Below are 16,201 nucleotides of genomic sequence, written 5' to 3' on the forward strand. Positions count from 1 at the left end.
GGCCAAACAGAACCCATCTGCAGACCAAAATTGTTTTGAAGTATCTAACTGATGATTTGGGAGAAAAAAATTATGTGCAGAGTACTAAAAAAAAAAAAAAGTTTATTTTTTAGAAAAAACCATACTCTTTCAATACCTCAACCTAACATTCTCCTCTCTGACTGCTCCCTTTTCTACTATGCCACCACAAGGTCCCTAAAGTTATCTAAGTTCTCTTTTGATCTTAGCAGATTTTAGGCAGAAGACTAAGCAGCAGTGAACACTAAGAAAGAAAGAAAAGGCACTTGAGTCAGGAGCACTCAAAGCTCAGCTGTCACTTACAAGCAATGTATGCTACAGCAAGTAATTTAACTTCTTCACCCATCGGTTTTCTCCCTCTATGTAATGGACATAATGTCTTCACTGTACAGCTGCTTTAAGGATGAAATTAAACGAAACTATATCAAACATCCAATCCAGTACCTAACAGAGGATACACTCAATAAATGGGCAAGGTAAAACTATACATAAGACAAAGTAAAAATCACATACTCTCTAGGGTATGAGTTAAACATTCTGGGTCTAAAACTGGTAAGGTAATTTAGTTGGTAGAACTAAATGTTCTACCATGGTCATGTTTCATGGAAAACAATGCCTAACATTTTTGATAATATATATCTAAATATCTTCTGATGATTTTTTTTTCCTACTTACTAAGTCCTATCTATGCTAAGAATGAAGAACACTTATTTTGTTTTATATGCACAAGAGAGATCACAATTTGAATACAAGTGTAAAAAATGTTTATTACCTTCACAAAAGAGATTCTAGCTATCAGTACTAATATACTAGTTAATACAATCCTCAAATCCCACTTTCTAATTCACAAAAATAAGATTAATCCCTTTATCCTTGGGATGAGGTGATAGGCACAAATAAAAGAATCGATCCGTTAATAAATTTAAATAAATTCCTGCCAACACTAGTATACCTGCTTGTCCTGTTTGGCTGAGGTATCTGTTCAATGACCTGACTGATGGAACTACATGCATCCAAATGGGAAGAATCTACAGGTTCTGGGGAGGGAAAACAAAATAAGGATATTAGTATAAACGTTTACCACCAAACGTCAATACAAGTTGAGAAATGTAGACAATATCAATCTAATCAGCTACATTTAAAAAATCAACTTTTTGAGTGCCTACTATGCACCAGATACTGTGCTACCCCTCACTTATGTACCTTCCCCACAACTACATGTTTAGATCCACCCAGCTCCAACAAGAGCACTCTTGCAAAAGGGACTAATAGTTTTAAACACCTCACCTGCAGCTTTGTTTTCTTTCAGATGCTCATTGAACCCACTATTATTATCTCCTTGTTCTTCTCCAGCTGTTTGTTCAGGATTGGACACAACATCCTAGAAAATAATACATAAATAACATCCCCTACTAAATAGGAAGTAATCCAAAATGAGGCATACTTTTTGTCAATCTATTGATTTCATTTTTCCAAACAATTTTATCCAAAAGATAGTGATCTCCTAAGTACTTATGTTTGCTGACTGGTCTTGATTAGATGAAAAATAATTTTTCTCAATCATTTCCAAACAAGGTATCACTCACCAACACAGGGTTCTCTTTGTGTGTCTGTAGATTAGGAAGGTGCCGGGATAACATACTTAAGTGAGAACCAGAATCATCTTCTAGAACCTGGCTTTCAGGCTGAGAATCTTCAATTATCAGGCAAGGAGTGTCTTGCTGAGAGAAATCTGAATCCAACTGACTTCCAGTAGGGTCCATCTGCTCCCCTGGAACGGAATAACAAAAGATCAGTTCGGTGTAACCTACTAGCCTTCCTCACCAGTTTGAGCTTCAAAAATGGGGCGGAAGTGCAAAAGCTAAGAAAGGGGACCAGTCTAGGACTCCAATTAGATTATATTTATAATCGCTGCAAGCACTTCCCTATCATACCTCCCAAGGCCTGGTTTGCTCGTTATTTACTATCAGCCTGCCAATTCTTCTCCCTCTTCTTTTCCATCACCTTCCCCGTAGACACCCTTTCCTCTCTTCCCTAACCTCTTCTCTCCCCGCCTCTTTTTCCATCCCCCACAACTCTCCTTACGTCCTTCTGGCGCCTCTATGGCCCCCTAAAAGGCTGCTTGGTGATCTCGGTTCGCTAGAACACCCTCGGCCCTTCACGTTTCCTCAAGACCACCCAGCCTTCCCAGTTACTGCCTCCCCACCCCCTCCTCAGGGCCCTCCAACCCTTTCCCCGTCACCGCCGCCATGCTTGCCACCCCGCCCCCTCCGGTCAGCCATCCCTTCAGACCCGAAAGCCAAGCCTTCAGAGCTCACTGCACCCCCACTTTTCTACTAACAGTACCAGGCATCCCGGCGGGAGATCACTCGCGCTGGAGCTAGAGGTCCCTGCACGCTCCCCAGCTCCCTCCAGCTCGATCCCCAGGTCGCCGCTGTAGCCACCGCCGCCGCCGGCCGCGAACTCCCCCTTTTCCCGTCACGTCACTCAGTATCTGCTTGCCCATTCGCTGCTGCTGGCCGCCACTCAAGAAGCCCTGTGGGTGATTGGTGGCTTAGGCAGAGTGCCCCGCCCCACGTAAGAAAAAGGAACACCGCGGCGTGTTTCCATGGCAGCATGGACGTTACAGGCCCTCCCCCTAGTACAGCCAGAGAATGACAGTATCCTTGAACCGAAGGGACCTTGAGAGGGCGTGAAATATATTCCTCTGCCTCCGGGACAATTGTTTGTGTCTCTACTCAGACATAAAAGACCTGTTTTCTCTCGTTCGTTCACCTCGAGGCCCCTTCTCTCATCCTCTTCCTTAGAAAAGGAGAGTGTTCCCCGGCTTTCTAATAAAAGGGCAAAGAAGATCCAGGATGGCTAGTACTTCAGAGCTGTTGAAACTGAAGAGAGGAAGGATGCTTTGGGTTTTACCTGTGTCCATCAGGATTCCTTTCTGTGGGCCTCTAATTGAATTCAAGGGCTTCACATTACGTCTCTGCCAGTTTGGGTTTTGTTGTTGTTGTTTTTCTTTCTTTCTTTACATTGTCTGAGGTCCCCAGTAAAGCTTTTTTTTTTTCTTCCCATCGGCCCTTTCCAGTCTGGAACATAATTCGAGCTTCACGTGTGCTTATCATTGTCCTATCTTTTATATGACACTGAAGCCCAAGGAGACTATAACCCCAGACCTTTTTTGTACTTCCCGTTGAGAGAATTGAGCACAGTGATTCCCAGACTTGGTGGTGAAGAGAACAGCTGCCACCCCTTTAACTAAATGACCTCAAAGATCCCTCCAAAACTTGAGAGTCTATTAACCTAATTATGGTGCCAGGGTCTTATAGAGGGTGTGGCAGCTGTGACTTGTATTAATGAACTAGGCACCAACTAGAAATATGTGTTTTATTTAAGTGGTAGTTGGATGTGGAATGGAATTCTAGCCAGAGCAGCTGTCAATAGGGAAAGCACCTAATACACTGCCAAGCATAAACATAGTAGGCATTCAATAGGAGGTAGTTCTCTCTCCCTACCTCAGGCTCAGAATGACTTAGGTACAGCCCAACCATGATTCTCCAATCCTGTAAATGCCCAATTTAGCACTTGATAAACGCTAAGAGGAAGTAGAGCTTCCTATAAACCATTCTCCCTGCCATTATAAATTACAGTGATCACATTTTTTAAACTAACAATCAAAGAATGTCATGTGAGTATATGTTACTTATGGAAACAAAAGGACAGAATCTTTGAAATAAAACTGTCCAGGGATGCCTGGGTGGCTCAGCAATTGAGCATCTTGCCTTTGACTCAGGTCGTGGACCCCGGGTCCTGGTATTGAGTACCGCATCAGCGGAGCCTGCTTCTCCCTCTGCCTAGGTCTCTGCCCCTCTCTGTGTCTCTCATGAATAAATAAACAAAACCTTAAAAAAAGTTCTGAAAAATCTAGACTACTGTTGCTGTAACTAGAATATACTTAGGGTCCTTGAAATGTTTTACTAGTGCAACAAAGATGGAATAAAACACACAGAGACATATCCCTCTTCTTAATCTTCAAATCATTTATAATTGATCTTCTTTCCTCCATTCCTAATGCTGCAGAAGACCAGTGACCAAATAAATATAATTCTTAAAGGGCCAGGGCAGGTCAATATTAACAACACTAGGTAGACAAAGTGAATTCATCAGCTCCATTTGTTTTTTGTTTGTTTGTTTTTGTTTTTTTCATCAGCTCCATTTGTGAGGGCTCAAACAACCAGTTCCTATTGTGGCCAAATCTCAACCTCAAGTCCCATAAAAATACCCCAAAAGTCACTATATTTTTGTTCTTTTCTGTTCTGCTATTGCATTTCCCCTCCCCAAGGAAGATATACATAAATAGGCCCTCTTGATTACTTGAAAAGTAACTGGGTTTATTAAAACTCACAAAATTGTACGCTAAAAAGATAAACTGAACCTCAATAAACATGACTAAAAAGAAATCAGTCAATAAATAAGCCGGGATCCCTGGGTGGCCAGCAGTTTGGCGCCTGCCTTTGGCCCAGGGCACGATCCTGGAGACCCGGGATCGAGTCCCACGTCGGGCTCCCAGAGCATGGAGCCTGCTTCTCCCTCTGCCTGTGTCTTTGCCTCTCTCTCTCTCTGTGTGACTATCATAAATAAAAATAAATAAATAAAATTAAATAAATAAATAAGCCTGAGCCATCTGAGCCATTCTCCTTACTAAATAAAACTGAAGAAAAACTTGAGAAGTGCCCAGGTGGGTCATTAAGTTCAGAACCCAACACTTAAATTTGGCTCAGGTCTCAGATCTGAGTGTGGAGCCTGCTTAAGATTCTCTCTCTCCCTCTGCATCCTCGCCTCATGTAAGTGTGCATTCTCTCTCTCTCTCTCTCTCTGTCAAAAAAAAAAAAAAAACCTGTGAATTCCTTGGTAGCCAGTATAACAATTAAATTAATCATTAAATTATCCAGAAAGATTAGAAAATGCAGGCAGGTTGTTTACCCACTGAGACTGTGCCTGATTGTGGTTAGATGAGCCAAAGACCTTTATTAACTCTGAGGCTGCAAAGGACCATCGGCTGAGCTACCTACCTGCAGGTGCATCTTTACCTAAGCCACCTCAGACAGAAATCTAATTTATCTCTGAAGACAAGAAAATCCCATCAGACTTTATGTTAACTCACTTTAAAGTTTAATAAACCTCATTGTCAGAATTTTTTCTTCTAATCATTTAACCTAAATCTTTTATTCTAGAGTTTAAATGGCTCTTAAAGCCATTTCCTTTTGTATTGTCTTTAATTGGTAATTTTAAAACCAGAAAATTTTTCAAAAGGCTGGAATCATCTCATCTAGTCCAATAATTCCATAATATATTTCAACCAATCAAACAATAAATATAAGTGCTATATATACTTAGTCTTTTTCTGAGGCCCCATCACAAACTTCTCTAAGCAAAAGAACCCCATGGACGCCTGGGTGGTTCAGTGGTTGAGCACCTGCCTTTGGCTCTGGTCTGATCCCAGGGTCCTAAGATGGAGTCCCTGCATCAGGCTCCCAGCAGGGAGCCTGCTTCTCCCTCTGCCAGTGTCTCTGCCTCTCTGTGTGTGTTTCTCATGAATAAATAAATAAATACTTTTTTAAAGATTTATTTATTTATTTATGATAGACATAGAGAGAGAGAGAGGCAGAGACACAGGAGGAGGGAGAAGCAGGCTCCATGCACCGGGAGCCCGACGCGGGACTCGATCCCGGGACTCCAGGATCACGCCCTGGGCCAAAGGCAGGCGCTAAACCGATGAGCCACCCAGGGATCCCCCAATAAATAAAATTTTTAACAAAACAAAAGAACCCCAGATGTTTTAATCCTATCTCATGGACACTGGTCACTAACCTTTAAATTCGCTTCATTGTTTTCAACTGGAAACTCAGTTTGGGTGTTTAGTGGCAAAGAACTTTACTGAAGATATGACAAGTACTGAATTTAATAAAAAACTATTACATTTCCCTTTTAAACTGAAATATTAATGTTATTACATTTTTATATTAAACCTATAGTTGATTCTAGAATGCCTTCTGTTGCGCTTGGACCTATACAATCATGTCCAGTCATATACCAATGATATAATTAATAACACATACTACATTTTTACTATGCAGCAGATATTGTGCTCTGTTTTATATTCATTATTGCACTTAAAAGCCTCATAACTCTGAGGGTTACAAATGAGGACACTAAAGCTTAGGGAGATGAGATAATTTTCATAATGTCTTAAAGCTAGCAAAAGAAAGAATTTGAACCTGGTCCCTAGTGTTCTAGGAATTCATAACAATTAAAATAATATGAAGAAAACAAAGGAAAAATTGAAAAGTTGTCAATTCCACATCCCTATGAAGAAGTTAAATCAAGAAAGAGGTGATGATATAATTAAAATGTGAAAGCAAATTGCTTAAGGTACTCAATAATTAATTGCGTATGATACTATATTGCCTATGATACTCCTAACATGAGGCTGATACACTTAGTACCTACAACTCCTACAGTGGAAGCAATCCCACTGGTCTATATCTTATCTCTATAGAACTGCCTCCTGTTCATTTTAAGTAAATTTTTTATTTTGAAGAAAATTTCAGAGCAACAGAGAATTAGCAAATGTAGTATAATAAAAAAATAGTATAATTATCCCTCATAAACCTTTTCACCTTTGTTAACACTTTGCCACATTGCTCCTGCTCAATTTTTTTTATGTATATATAACATGACATCTATGGTTTTACCCATTCCTAAGTATATGGCTCAGCGGAATTAAGTACATTCACATCGTTATGCAACCATCACCACCATCCATCTCCAGAATTTTTTCATCTTCCCAAACTAAAACTCTATAGGCATTAAACACTAACTCCTTACTGCCCCACCCCTCACCCTACCAACCCCCGGCAATCACCATGCTACTTTCTGTCTCTGAATTTAACGACTCTAGGTACTTCGTATAAATGGATTCACACAATATTTGTCCTTTTGTGTCTGGCTTATTTCATTTGGCATAATGTCCTCAAGATTAATCCATGTTGTAATTTTAAAAGCATGTGTCAGAATTTCTTTCCCTTTTAAGGCTGAATAGTACTCTTTTTCTTTTTCTTAAGATTGTGCTTGCTTATTCATAAGAGATACAGAGAGAGACACAGAAAGGCAGAGACATAGGCAGAGGAAGAAGCAGACTCCCTGCAGGGAACCCAATGCAGGGCTGGATCCCAGCACTCCGGATCACGACCTGAGCCAAAGGCAGACGCTCAACCACTGAGCCACCCAGGCGCCCAAGGCTGAATAATATTCTATTGTATGTATTATCACATTTTTTAAAAAAGACTTTACTTACTGCCCCCTTTCAGCTAGATTCATTTTCCAGACAGCCAATCAGCCAGCCGTAGGCCTTCTTATTAGCCAGAGTTTCTCTAAAACACAAAAATACCAAGCACAGTTGTGACTGCAGTACTAGCTGCAGTTTTCTGCCTTCCACCTTCTCAGATTTTAAACTGAAGAGTTTAACTCCACTAGGAGCCACTTACCTGGAAACAGTTGTGGTAAGGGAAAGGAGGTAGAACATTTGCCCATTTGAATACTGATGGAAATTGCCATCCACCCCCTGGTTTATTCCTTTTTTTTTTTTTTTTTTTTTTTTTTTTACAGGTATTAAAATCTCCATATCCTGGTAGCATCTCCCCTCCACTTTACATCTCTACCAAGCTTTCTGTTTTCCTTCCTTCCAAATTCCACTTTCTCCATACCAGTAACTCTAATCTTGTGCAATCTGGCTTCAATTTCCATAAACCCAGTGCCTAGCACAATTCCAAGCACCAAGCAACTACTCTAAAAATGTTTGTTAATAACCAATTCTGAAAATTTCTTGTCAAATCACCTCATTAGCTTTGACTTTTATAGTGTATGATGGTGTTGCTGAGTCCCTCCTCTTTAAGATTCTCATTCTATGACTTCAGAGTTCCTGGCTCTCCTCAGCTTTCTTTCTTTTTCTTTTTTCTTTTTTTTTTTTTTTAAGATTTTATTTATTTATTCGTGAGAGACATGGAGAGAGAGAGGCAGAGACATAGGCAGAGAGAGAGGCAGGCTCCAGGCTCCATGCAGGGAGCCCGATGGAGGACTCGATCCCGAGACCCCAGGATCACGACCTAAGCCCAAGGCAGACGCTCAACTGTTGAGCCACCCAGATGTCCCCTCAGCTTTCTTTCCAATCCATAACTCCCTGGAATCTAGTACTACAGGAAGAAAATTAAGAATGGTACCAGCATGCCACTGCATGGATGGAACTTGAAAACATTATGCTAAGTGAAATATGCCAGACCTAAAAAAAGACAAATATTGTATGATTCCGCTTAAATGATATACCTAGAATAGGCAAATTCATAGAAACTGAAAGTAGACTAGTGGTTTCTGGAAGTTGTGGGAAGGGAGGAAAAGGAGAATTATTGTTTAATGGGTATAGAGTTGCAGTTTGGGAAGATGAAAAAGTTCTGGAGATGTATGGTAGTGATGGTTGCACAAGGTGAATGTACTTAATGCTACTAGACTGTACCCTAAAAAATATTTAAAATGGGGCACCTAGCTGGCTCAGTCAGTAGAGCATGAGACTCTTGATCTTGGGGTTGTGAGTTCCAGCCCCACGCTGCATGGAGGTTACTTAAAAAATAAATGTCTTTTAATAAAATCTTTTTTAAAATGTCTAAAATAGGAAGTTTATATGTATTATACTATAATTTTTTAAGAGGGGCACCTGGATAGCTCAGTTGCCTAAGCATCCGACTCTTGATTTTGGGTCAGGTCGTGATCTTGGGGTTGTAGGATGCATCAACTCTGTGATGGGTGTGGAGCCTGCTTGGGTTTCTCTTGCTCCCTCTCCCTCTGCTCCTCTCCCACCAACCCTGCACATGCACATGCTCTCTCTTTATCTCTCTCTCTCTTTTTTTCTCTCTCTCTCTTTAAAAAAAAGTATTTTAATGAGACAACACTAAATTTCAGTATTTAAAGATGTACACGTAGATCACAAAAATAATATAACAAAGAAATTATATGATTGTAATAAAAGTCAAGACTAGTGGTTAATTTTAGAGGGGATAGTGGGGTTTTAACTCTTTAAGAGGCAAGTCAGGTGCTTGGAAATGTTCTATTTTTATTACTAGGGGCATTAACAGGTATACATACTATTTATCATTTATATCTTTATATGTTTATATTTTATTCATTTTTATGTGTGTTATATTTCACAATAAACATGACTTAAAATGAATAAATGTCATTGATGCTAAAACTGGCAATGTGGTGGAAAAGAGGTTATTTACATAGTTTCAAGTGTATTGAATTTGAGACTAAAATGTATTGAATTATTAAAACAGGAAGTAGTACGTTTGCAATGACAAAAATTTGGTATTCACCAACCTAACCAAGTGATTCCAGTTAACATCATCATAGTGGAACAAAATACCATTTTGTGTCACTTGGTATGATGCTCTGAGAAGGACATTACAATTATCTTAATTGTATTCCTGTCAAAAATTCAGGAATTTTTGAGAGTGCCTGGGTGGCTCAGTGGTTGACCGCCTGCCTTCGGCCTAGGACATGATCCTGGAGTCCTGGGATCAAGTCCCACGTTGGGCTCCCTGTATGGAGCCTGCTTCTCTCTCTGCCTATGTCTCTGCCTCTCTCTCTATGTGTATCATGAATAAATAAATAAAATCTTAAAAAATATATTCATTACCTGAATATGACCCTGAGGAGACACCAGATAAGCCTAAATTGATGGATGCTATACAAATAACCAGCCCATATTCTTCAAGGAGAGAGACTGGGGAGGGGGCGATGCCAAGATCAAGAATGACAAAGAAAGACTGAGGAACTGATTCAGATTTGAGTAGATGAAGAAGATAAGACCCAAGACTGTCAAATGCAACATGTAATTCAGAACTGGACCCTGGACAAGAACTAGGTTTTCCTTCTGCTGTAAAAAACTATAATGGAAGCATTGATGATAGCTGAATAAGGTCTGTAGATCATATAATAGTATTGAATTAATGTTATTTTCCTGATCTTGTGATTATGTGAAAAGAAAGAAAGAAAGAAAGAAAGAAAGAAAGAAAGAAAGAAAAAAAGGAGAAAGAAAGAAGAAAGAAAGAAAGAGAAAGAAAGAAAGAAAGAAAGAAAGAAAGAAAGAAAGAAAGAAAGAAAGAAAGAAAGGAAGGAAGGAAGGAAGAAAGAAAGGAAGAAAGATAAAAGAGAGACTGGTACCAAATTATCCAAGATTGAAGCTGACCAGGGATGGTACTAACCAAAAGTACAAGAAAAGTTTACCTGCACCCAACATAGGAATAGGATGAGAGCAAGAAAAGGAATATTTTTAGAGCCTTTGGAAACTGCTAGGAATGACAGCCAGGATAGTAGAAGATGAGAAAAGTCATCTTGCAGATTAAAACAAAAAGAAAAAAAAAAAACCCAGCTACTCCTAAACTCTTAAGTCCCCATGGGGATAATGTTCTGGGGCTGAGAAATATAAGATTCTTCTTTTTTGTATATATAAAACACATATAATATATATATTCTTCTTATATGCAAAACACTTCAGTGGACAAGGACACCAAGCTGATTCCTATTCATGAATGGGTTGCTGAACCATGAAATGTTTACCTCTGAGGGAAGTGTATGTATACATTTTTTAAAAGATTTTATTTAAAAAATAATAAGAAAGAAAGAAAGAAAGAAAGAAAGAAAGAAAGAAAGAAAGAAAGAAAGAAAGAAAGAAAGATTTTATTTAGGGCAGCCCGGATAGCTCAGTGGCTTAGCGCCACCTTTGGTTCAGGGCATGATCCTGGAGACCTGGATCGAGGCCCTTGCCGGGCTTCCTGCATGGAGCCTGCTTCTCTCTCTGCCTGTGTCTCTATCTCTATCTCTCTCTGTCTCTCATGGGTGAATAAGTGAAATCTTTAAAAAAAAAAAATAAAGATTTTATTTATTCATCCATGAGAGAGAGAGAGACAGAGTCCTGGAGTCCTGGGATCAAGTCCCACGTTGGGCTGAAGCCTGATGTGGGACTCTATCCCGGGTCTCCAGGATCAGGTCCTGGGCGGAAGGCAGGCGCTAAACCACTGAGCCACCCAGGGATCCCCCATATGTGTATATTTAAAATCATGTATACAGTGCCGATTTTTTTATCCTACTCCCTATATCACTATGTCATATCACCCTTCATTGCACTCTAGGTCACTTCACCCATCTCCCCTCTGTACTTTTTAAAAAATTATTATTTTTTTAATTTTTTATTTATGATAGTCACAGAGAGAGAGAGAGGGAGGCAGAGACACAGGCAGAGGGAGAAGCAGGCTCCATGCACCGGGAGCCCGACGTGGGATTCGATCCCGGGTCTCCAGGATCGCGCCCTGGGCCAAAGGCAGGCGCCAAACCGCTGCGCCACCAGGGATCCCTAAATTATTATTTTAAAAAGATTTTTATTTATATATTTGAGGAGTACAGGAGAAGGGTCAGAGGGAGAGAGAGAGGGAGAAGTAAAGAATCTCACGCAGACTCTGCACTGAGCACAAAGCCCGACGCAGAGCTCTATCTCACATCCTTGAGATCATGACCTGAGCTGACCAAGAGTCGGATACTTGACCAACTGAACCACACAGAATCCCTTTAATTATTATTTTAATTCCAGTATGGTTAATACACAGTGTTAAATTAGTTTCCGGTGTACAATATAGTGATTCAACAGTTCTATACATTATTAAGTGCTCATCAAGATAAGTGTACTCTCCTTCACCTATTTCACCCATCCCCCCACCCACCTCTTCTCCTGCTTTTGTGGTTTGTCTCTTTTTTCTTTTGTTTCTTAAATTCCACATATGAGTGAAATTATATGGTATTTGTCTTTTTGTAACTTATTTTGCTTAGCATTATACTGTCTAGCTCCATCTATGTTGTTGCAAACGGCAAGATTTCATCATTTTTTATGGCTGAATATTTCATTATATATATATATATATATATATATATACCATCTCTTCTTTATTCATTCATCCGTGGACATTGGAGCTGCTTCTATAATTTGGCTATTGTAAATAATACTGCATTAAACATAGAGGTGCAGGCAGCCCCAGTGGCCCAGCGGTTTAGCGCTGTCTTCAGCCCAGTGTGTGATCCTGGAGACCGGAGATCGAGTCCCACATCAGGCTCCCTATGTGGAGCCTGCTTCTCCCTCTGCCTGTGTCTCTGCCTCTCTCTCTCTGTATCTCTCATGAATAAATAAATAAAATCATAAATAAATAAATAAATAAATAAATAAATAAATAAATTTAACATAAGGTGCATATATCTTTTCAAATTAGTGTTTCATATTCTTTAAGTAAATACCCAGTAGCAGAATTACTGAATCATATGGTAATTATTTTTCTTATTCGTTTACTTGGCAGAGAGCGAGCGAGCGAGAGAGACAGAGAGAGACAGAGCACAAGCAGGGGGAGCAGAAGAGGGAGAGGGAGAAGCAGGCTCTCTACTGAGCAGGGAGCCCAATGTGGGGCTAGATCCCAGGATATTGGATCATGACTTGAGCCAAAGGCAGATGCTTAACTGGCTGAGCCACCCAAGTGCTCCGATTATATGGTAATTCTATTTTTAGTTTTTTGAGAAAACTCCAGTTTGCATTCCCATTGACAGTACACAAGTATTCCTTTTCTCCACATCCTTGTCAACACTTGTTCTGTGTGTTTTTTATTTTAGCCATTCTGACAGGTGTGAGGTGATATTGCATTGTGGTTTGATTTGCATTTTCCTGTTGATGAGTGATGTTGAACATCTTTTCACGTGTCTGTTGGCCATCTGTATGTCTTTTTTGGAGAAATGTCTGTTCATTACTTCTGCCCATTTCTAATTGGATTATTTGGTTTGGTGTTGAGTTTATAAGTTCTTTATATATTTTAGATGCTAATCTTTTACTAGTAAGTCATTTGCAAATATCTTCTCCATTTCAGTAGGTTGCCTTTTTTTTCTTTTTTAAAGATTTTATTTATTCGGGCAGCCCAGGTGGCTCAGCGGTTTACCGCCACCTTCAGCCCAGGGCCTGATCCTGGAGACCCAGGATGAAGTCCCGCATCAGGCCCCCTGCATGGAGCCTGCTTCTCCCTCTGCCTGTGTCTCTGCCACTGTCTCTCTCATTAATAAATAAATAAAATCTTTAAAAAAAGATTTTATTTATTCATGAGAAATACAAAGAGAGAGAGAGAGGTACAGAGGCACAGACAGGGGAGAAGCAGGATACCCGAATGACACTATTCTTGCTCCATGGTGGTAAGTGGAAGGAGAGCAATGTATAAAGATGATTAAGATATAGTTCCCACAAGGTGCCTGGGTAGCTCAGTGTTTAAATGTCTGACTCTTAATTTCAGCTCAGGTCATGATCTCAGGGTCATGAGATTGAGCCTCGCTTCCATTCCACACTCAGCGGGAGTCTGAGAGTCTCTCTCTCTCTCTCTCTCTCTCTCTCTCCTCTCAAATAAATAAATAGGGATGCCTGGGTGGCTCAGCAGTTGAGCTTCTGCCTTTGGCTCAGGGCACGATCCTTGGGTCCTGAGATTGAGTCCCGCATCAGGCTCCCTGCCGGGAGCCTGCTTCTCCCTCTGCCTATGTCTTTGCCTCTCTCTGTGTGTGTCTCTCGTGAATAAATAAAGTCTTTAAAAATTTTTTTTGAAAGAGAGAGAGTGAAAGAGAGATCACAGAGGGAATGGAAGAGGAAGAACCAGACTTGCCACTGAGCCTGGAACCTGATCTAGGACTTGATCCCAGGACCCTGAGATCATGACCTGAGCTGAAGGCAGAGGCTTAACTGACTGAGGCACTAAGGCACCCCAATAAGTAAATCTTAAAAAAATAGAATTCCCACATATAGGGAACTTATAATTTATAGAGAGGATAAGACATGTATACAAATAACTATAATACAAGATGCTATAAAAGTGCTGTAGGAGTTCAGAGAAGAAAGAAATCAAAAGAAATAATTTAAATCATGTTTATAGTGATTATTTATTGAGCATTTGCTATGTTTATTCTTGCTTTTTTTTTAATGTCATCCAGCCTCATTGCTATAAATGTCACTGTACATTAATGACCACCAACTTTATATCTCCAAACCACACTCTCACCCAAATCCCAAACTTACATATCTAACTACTTATTCAATAACTCCATTTGGACATTCAAATGACATCTCAAACTCAATATGCTTAAAATTTAAGTCATCTTTTCTACTAAACCTGCCCCACTTGCAGTCTTCCCCATCTCAGTGATAGGGATGAAACTTCATCCTTCCTGTTGCTTATAACAAAAAGCTTGGAGGGAAACCTGGGTGGCTCAGCAGTTGAGCATCTGCCTTTGGCTCAGGTCATGATCCCAGGGTCCTGGGATCCAGTCTCGCATCAGGCTCCCCTCAGGGAGCCTGCTTCTCCCTCTACCTATGTTTCTGCCTCTCTCTGCGTGTCTCTCAAGAATAAATAAATAAAATCTTTTTAAAAAATAGCTTAGAAATATTTTTTTTGTTTTCCATAGAAGAAGAAAATAAATAATCCAGGTTCTTATCAAGCAACTTCAACAATTACCAACAAATATCCAATCTTGGGGGTGCCTGAGTGGCTCAGCCGGTTAGGCATGCTCTGTTCATGATCCCAGGGTCCTGGAATCCAGCCCCCTGTCCAGCTCTGTGCTCTGCAGGGAGTTTGCTTCTCCATCTGCCCCTCCCCCTGCTTGTAAGCATGTGCTCTCTCTCAAATAAGTAAATAAAATCTTTAAAAAGAAAAATCTTGTTTCATCAATATTCCCTCCCCTTTCCCAACTGATTTTTTTAAATATTTTATTTATCTATTCATGAGAGACAGAGAGAGAGAGAGAGAGAGAGAGAGAGAGGCAGAGACACAGGCAGAGGGAGAAGCAGGCTCCATGCAGGGAGCCTGACGTGGGTCTCCATCCCAGGAACCCAGGACCATGCCCTGGGCCAAGGCAAGCGCTAAACCGCTGAGCCACCCAGGCATCCCCCCAACTGATTATTTTAAAGCAAATTCCAGATATATAATTTCATCCAGAAATACTTGAATTTGTGTGTAGAGAATCTTTTAAAACATCATTAATACATACAAAGAAAATTAACAGTAATTTCTTAATGTTATCAAATATGTAGTGTTCTAATTTCTCCAATTGTCTCTCTTTCTTTTTTATTTTTTTTTTATGTTTTGCAATTCCAAAACAAGATTTACCCATTGCATTTGGATGATTCTTTTCTTAGCTATCTTTTAATCTGTAAATCCTCCCTCATTAAAAAAAAATATTTTACTTATTTGACAGGGGGAGAGAGCACAAGCAGGGGGAGCGGGAGAGGGAGAAGCAGGCTCTCTGCTGAGCAAGGAACCTGATGTAGGGCTCAATCCCATGACCCCAGGATTATGACCTGAGCCAAAGGCAGATGCTCAACCAACTGAGCCACCCAGGTGCCCCAATCCTCCCTCATTTTTATTTCCTGCAATTTTTATATATATATAAAGATTTTATTTATTATTCATGAGAGACAGAGAGAGAGGCAGAGACACAGGCAGAGGGAGATGCAGGCTCCCTGTGGGAGCCCAATGTGGGATTTGTTTGTTTTGTTTTGTTTTAAGATTTTATTTATTGATTCATAGAGATGCAGAGAGAGAGAGGCAGAGACACAGGCAGAGGGAGAAGCAGGCTCCATGCAGAGAGCCTGACGTGGGACTCGATCCAGGATCTCCAGATCATGCCCTGGGCTGCAGGCGGCGCTAAACCGCTGCGCCACCGGGGCTGCCCGCAATGTGGGATTTGACCCCAGGACCCTGGGACCACGACGTGAGCCAAAGGCAGATGCTCAACCACTGAGCCATTCAGGTGTCCCTGCCATTTATATATTTGTTGATGAAACTAGGTCATTTGTTCTGTAAAATTTCCAGCACTGTGGATTTTTTTATTGCATCCCTGTGGTGTCATCTGACGTATTTCTTTGTCTCTTCTTATTTCCTATAAATGGGCAGTTAGATATACTTGCTATGATTTATGCTCCATTTTCTCTTTTTTGGTAAGAATATTTCATAAGTGCTATCATTTATGTCCTATTGCATCTTATCAGAAGACATATAACATCTGGTTGAATGTA

At 40.3% G+C, this 16,201-nt stretch overlaps 1 protein-coding gene across 6 annotated transcripts in view; it reads right to left on the minus strand.

Moving 5' to 3' along the window:
* Positions 1-16,201, minus strand: part of TP53BP1 (tumor protein p53 binding protein 1) — a 99,410-nt gene that overhangs the window by 71,306 nt on the left and 11,903 nt on the right. For 5 of the 6 annotated variants that reach the window (XR_013370111.1, XR_013370112.1, XM_077880831.1 and 2 more), the window contains exons 2-5: positions 2,365-2,554; positions 1,605-1,789; positions 1,306-1,399; positions 971-1,055 (exon numbers count right to left, since the gene is read on the minus strand). Coding sequence is in view for 4 of the 6 variants with exons in the window: in XM_077880831.1 (XP_077736957.1) it covers positions 971-1,055; positions 1,306-1,399; positions 1,605-1,789; positions 2,365-2,371 (371 nt within the window). In the remaining 2 variants the exon portion in view is untranslated. Of the gene's footprint in view, positions 1-970; positions 1,056-1,305; positions 1,400-1,604; positions 1,790-2,359; positions 2,555-16,201 lie in introns of all 6 variants that reach the window. The other variant, XM_077880829.1, reaches the window with a different exon arrangement.

The sequence above is a fragment of the Canis aureus genome, chromosome 32, assembly GCF_053574225.1.
Source record: "Canis aureus isolate CA01 chromosome 32, VMU_Caureus_v.1.0, whole genome shotgun sequence".
Classification (NCBI taxonomy): Eukaryota; Metazoa; Chordata; class Mammalia; order Carnivora; family Canidae; genus Canis; species Canis aureus.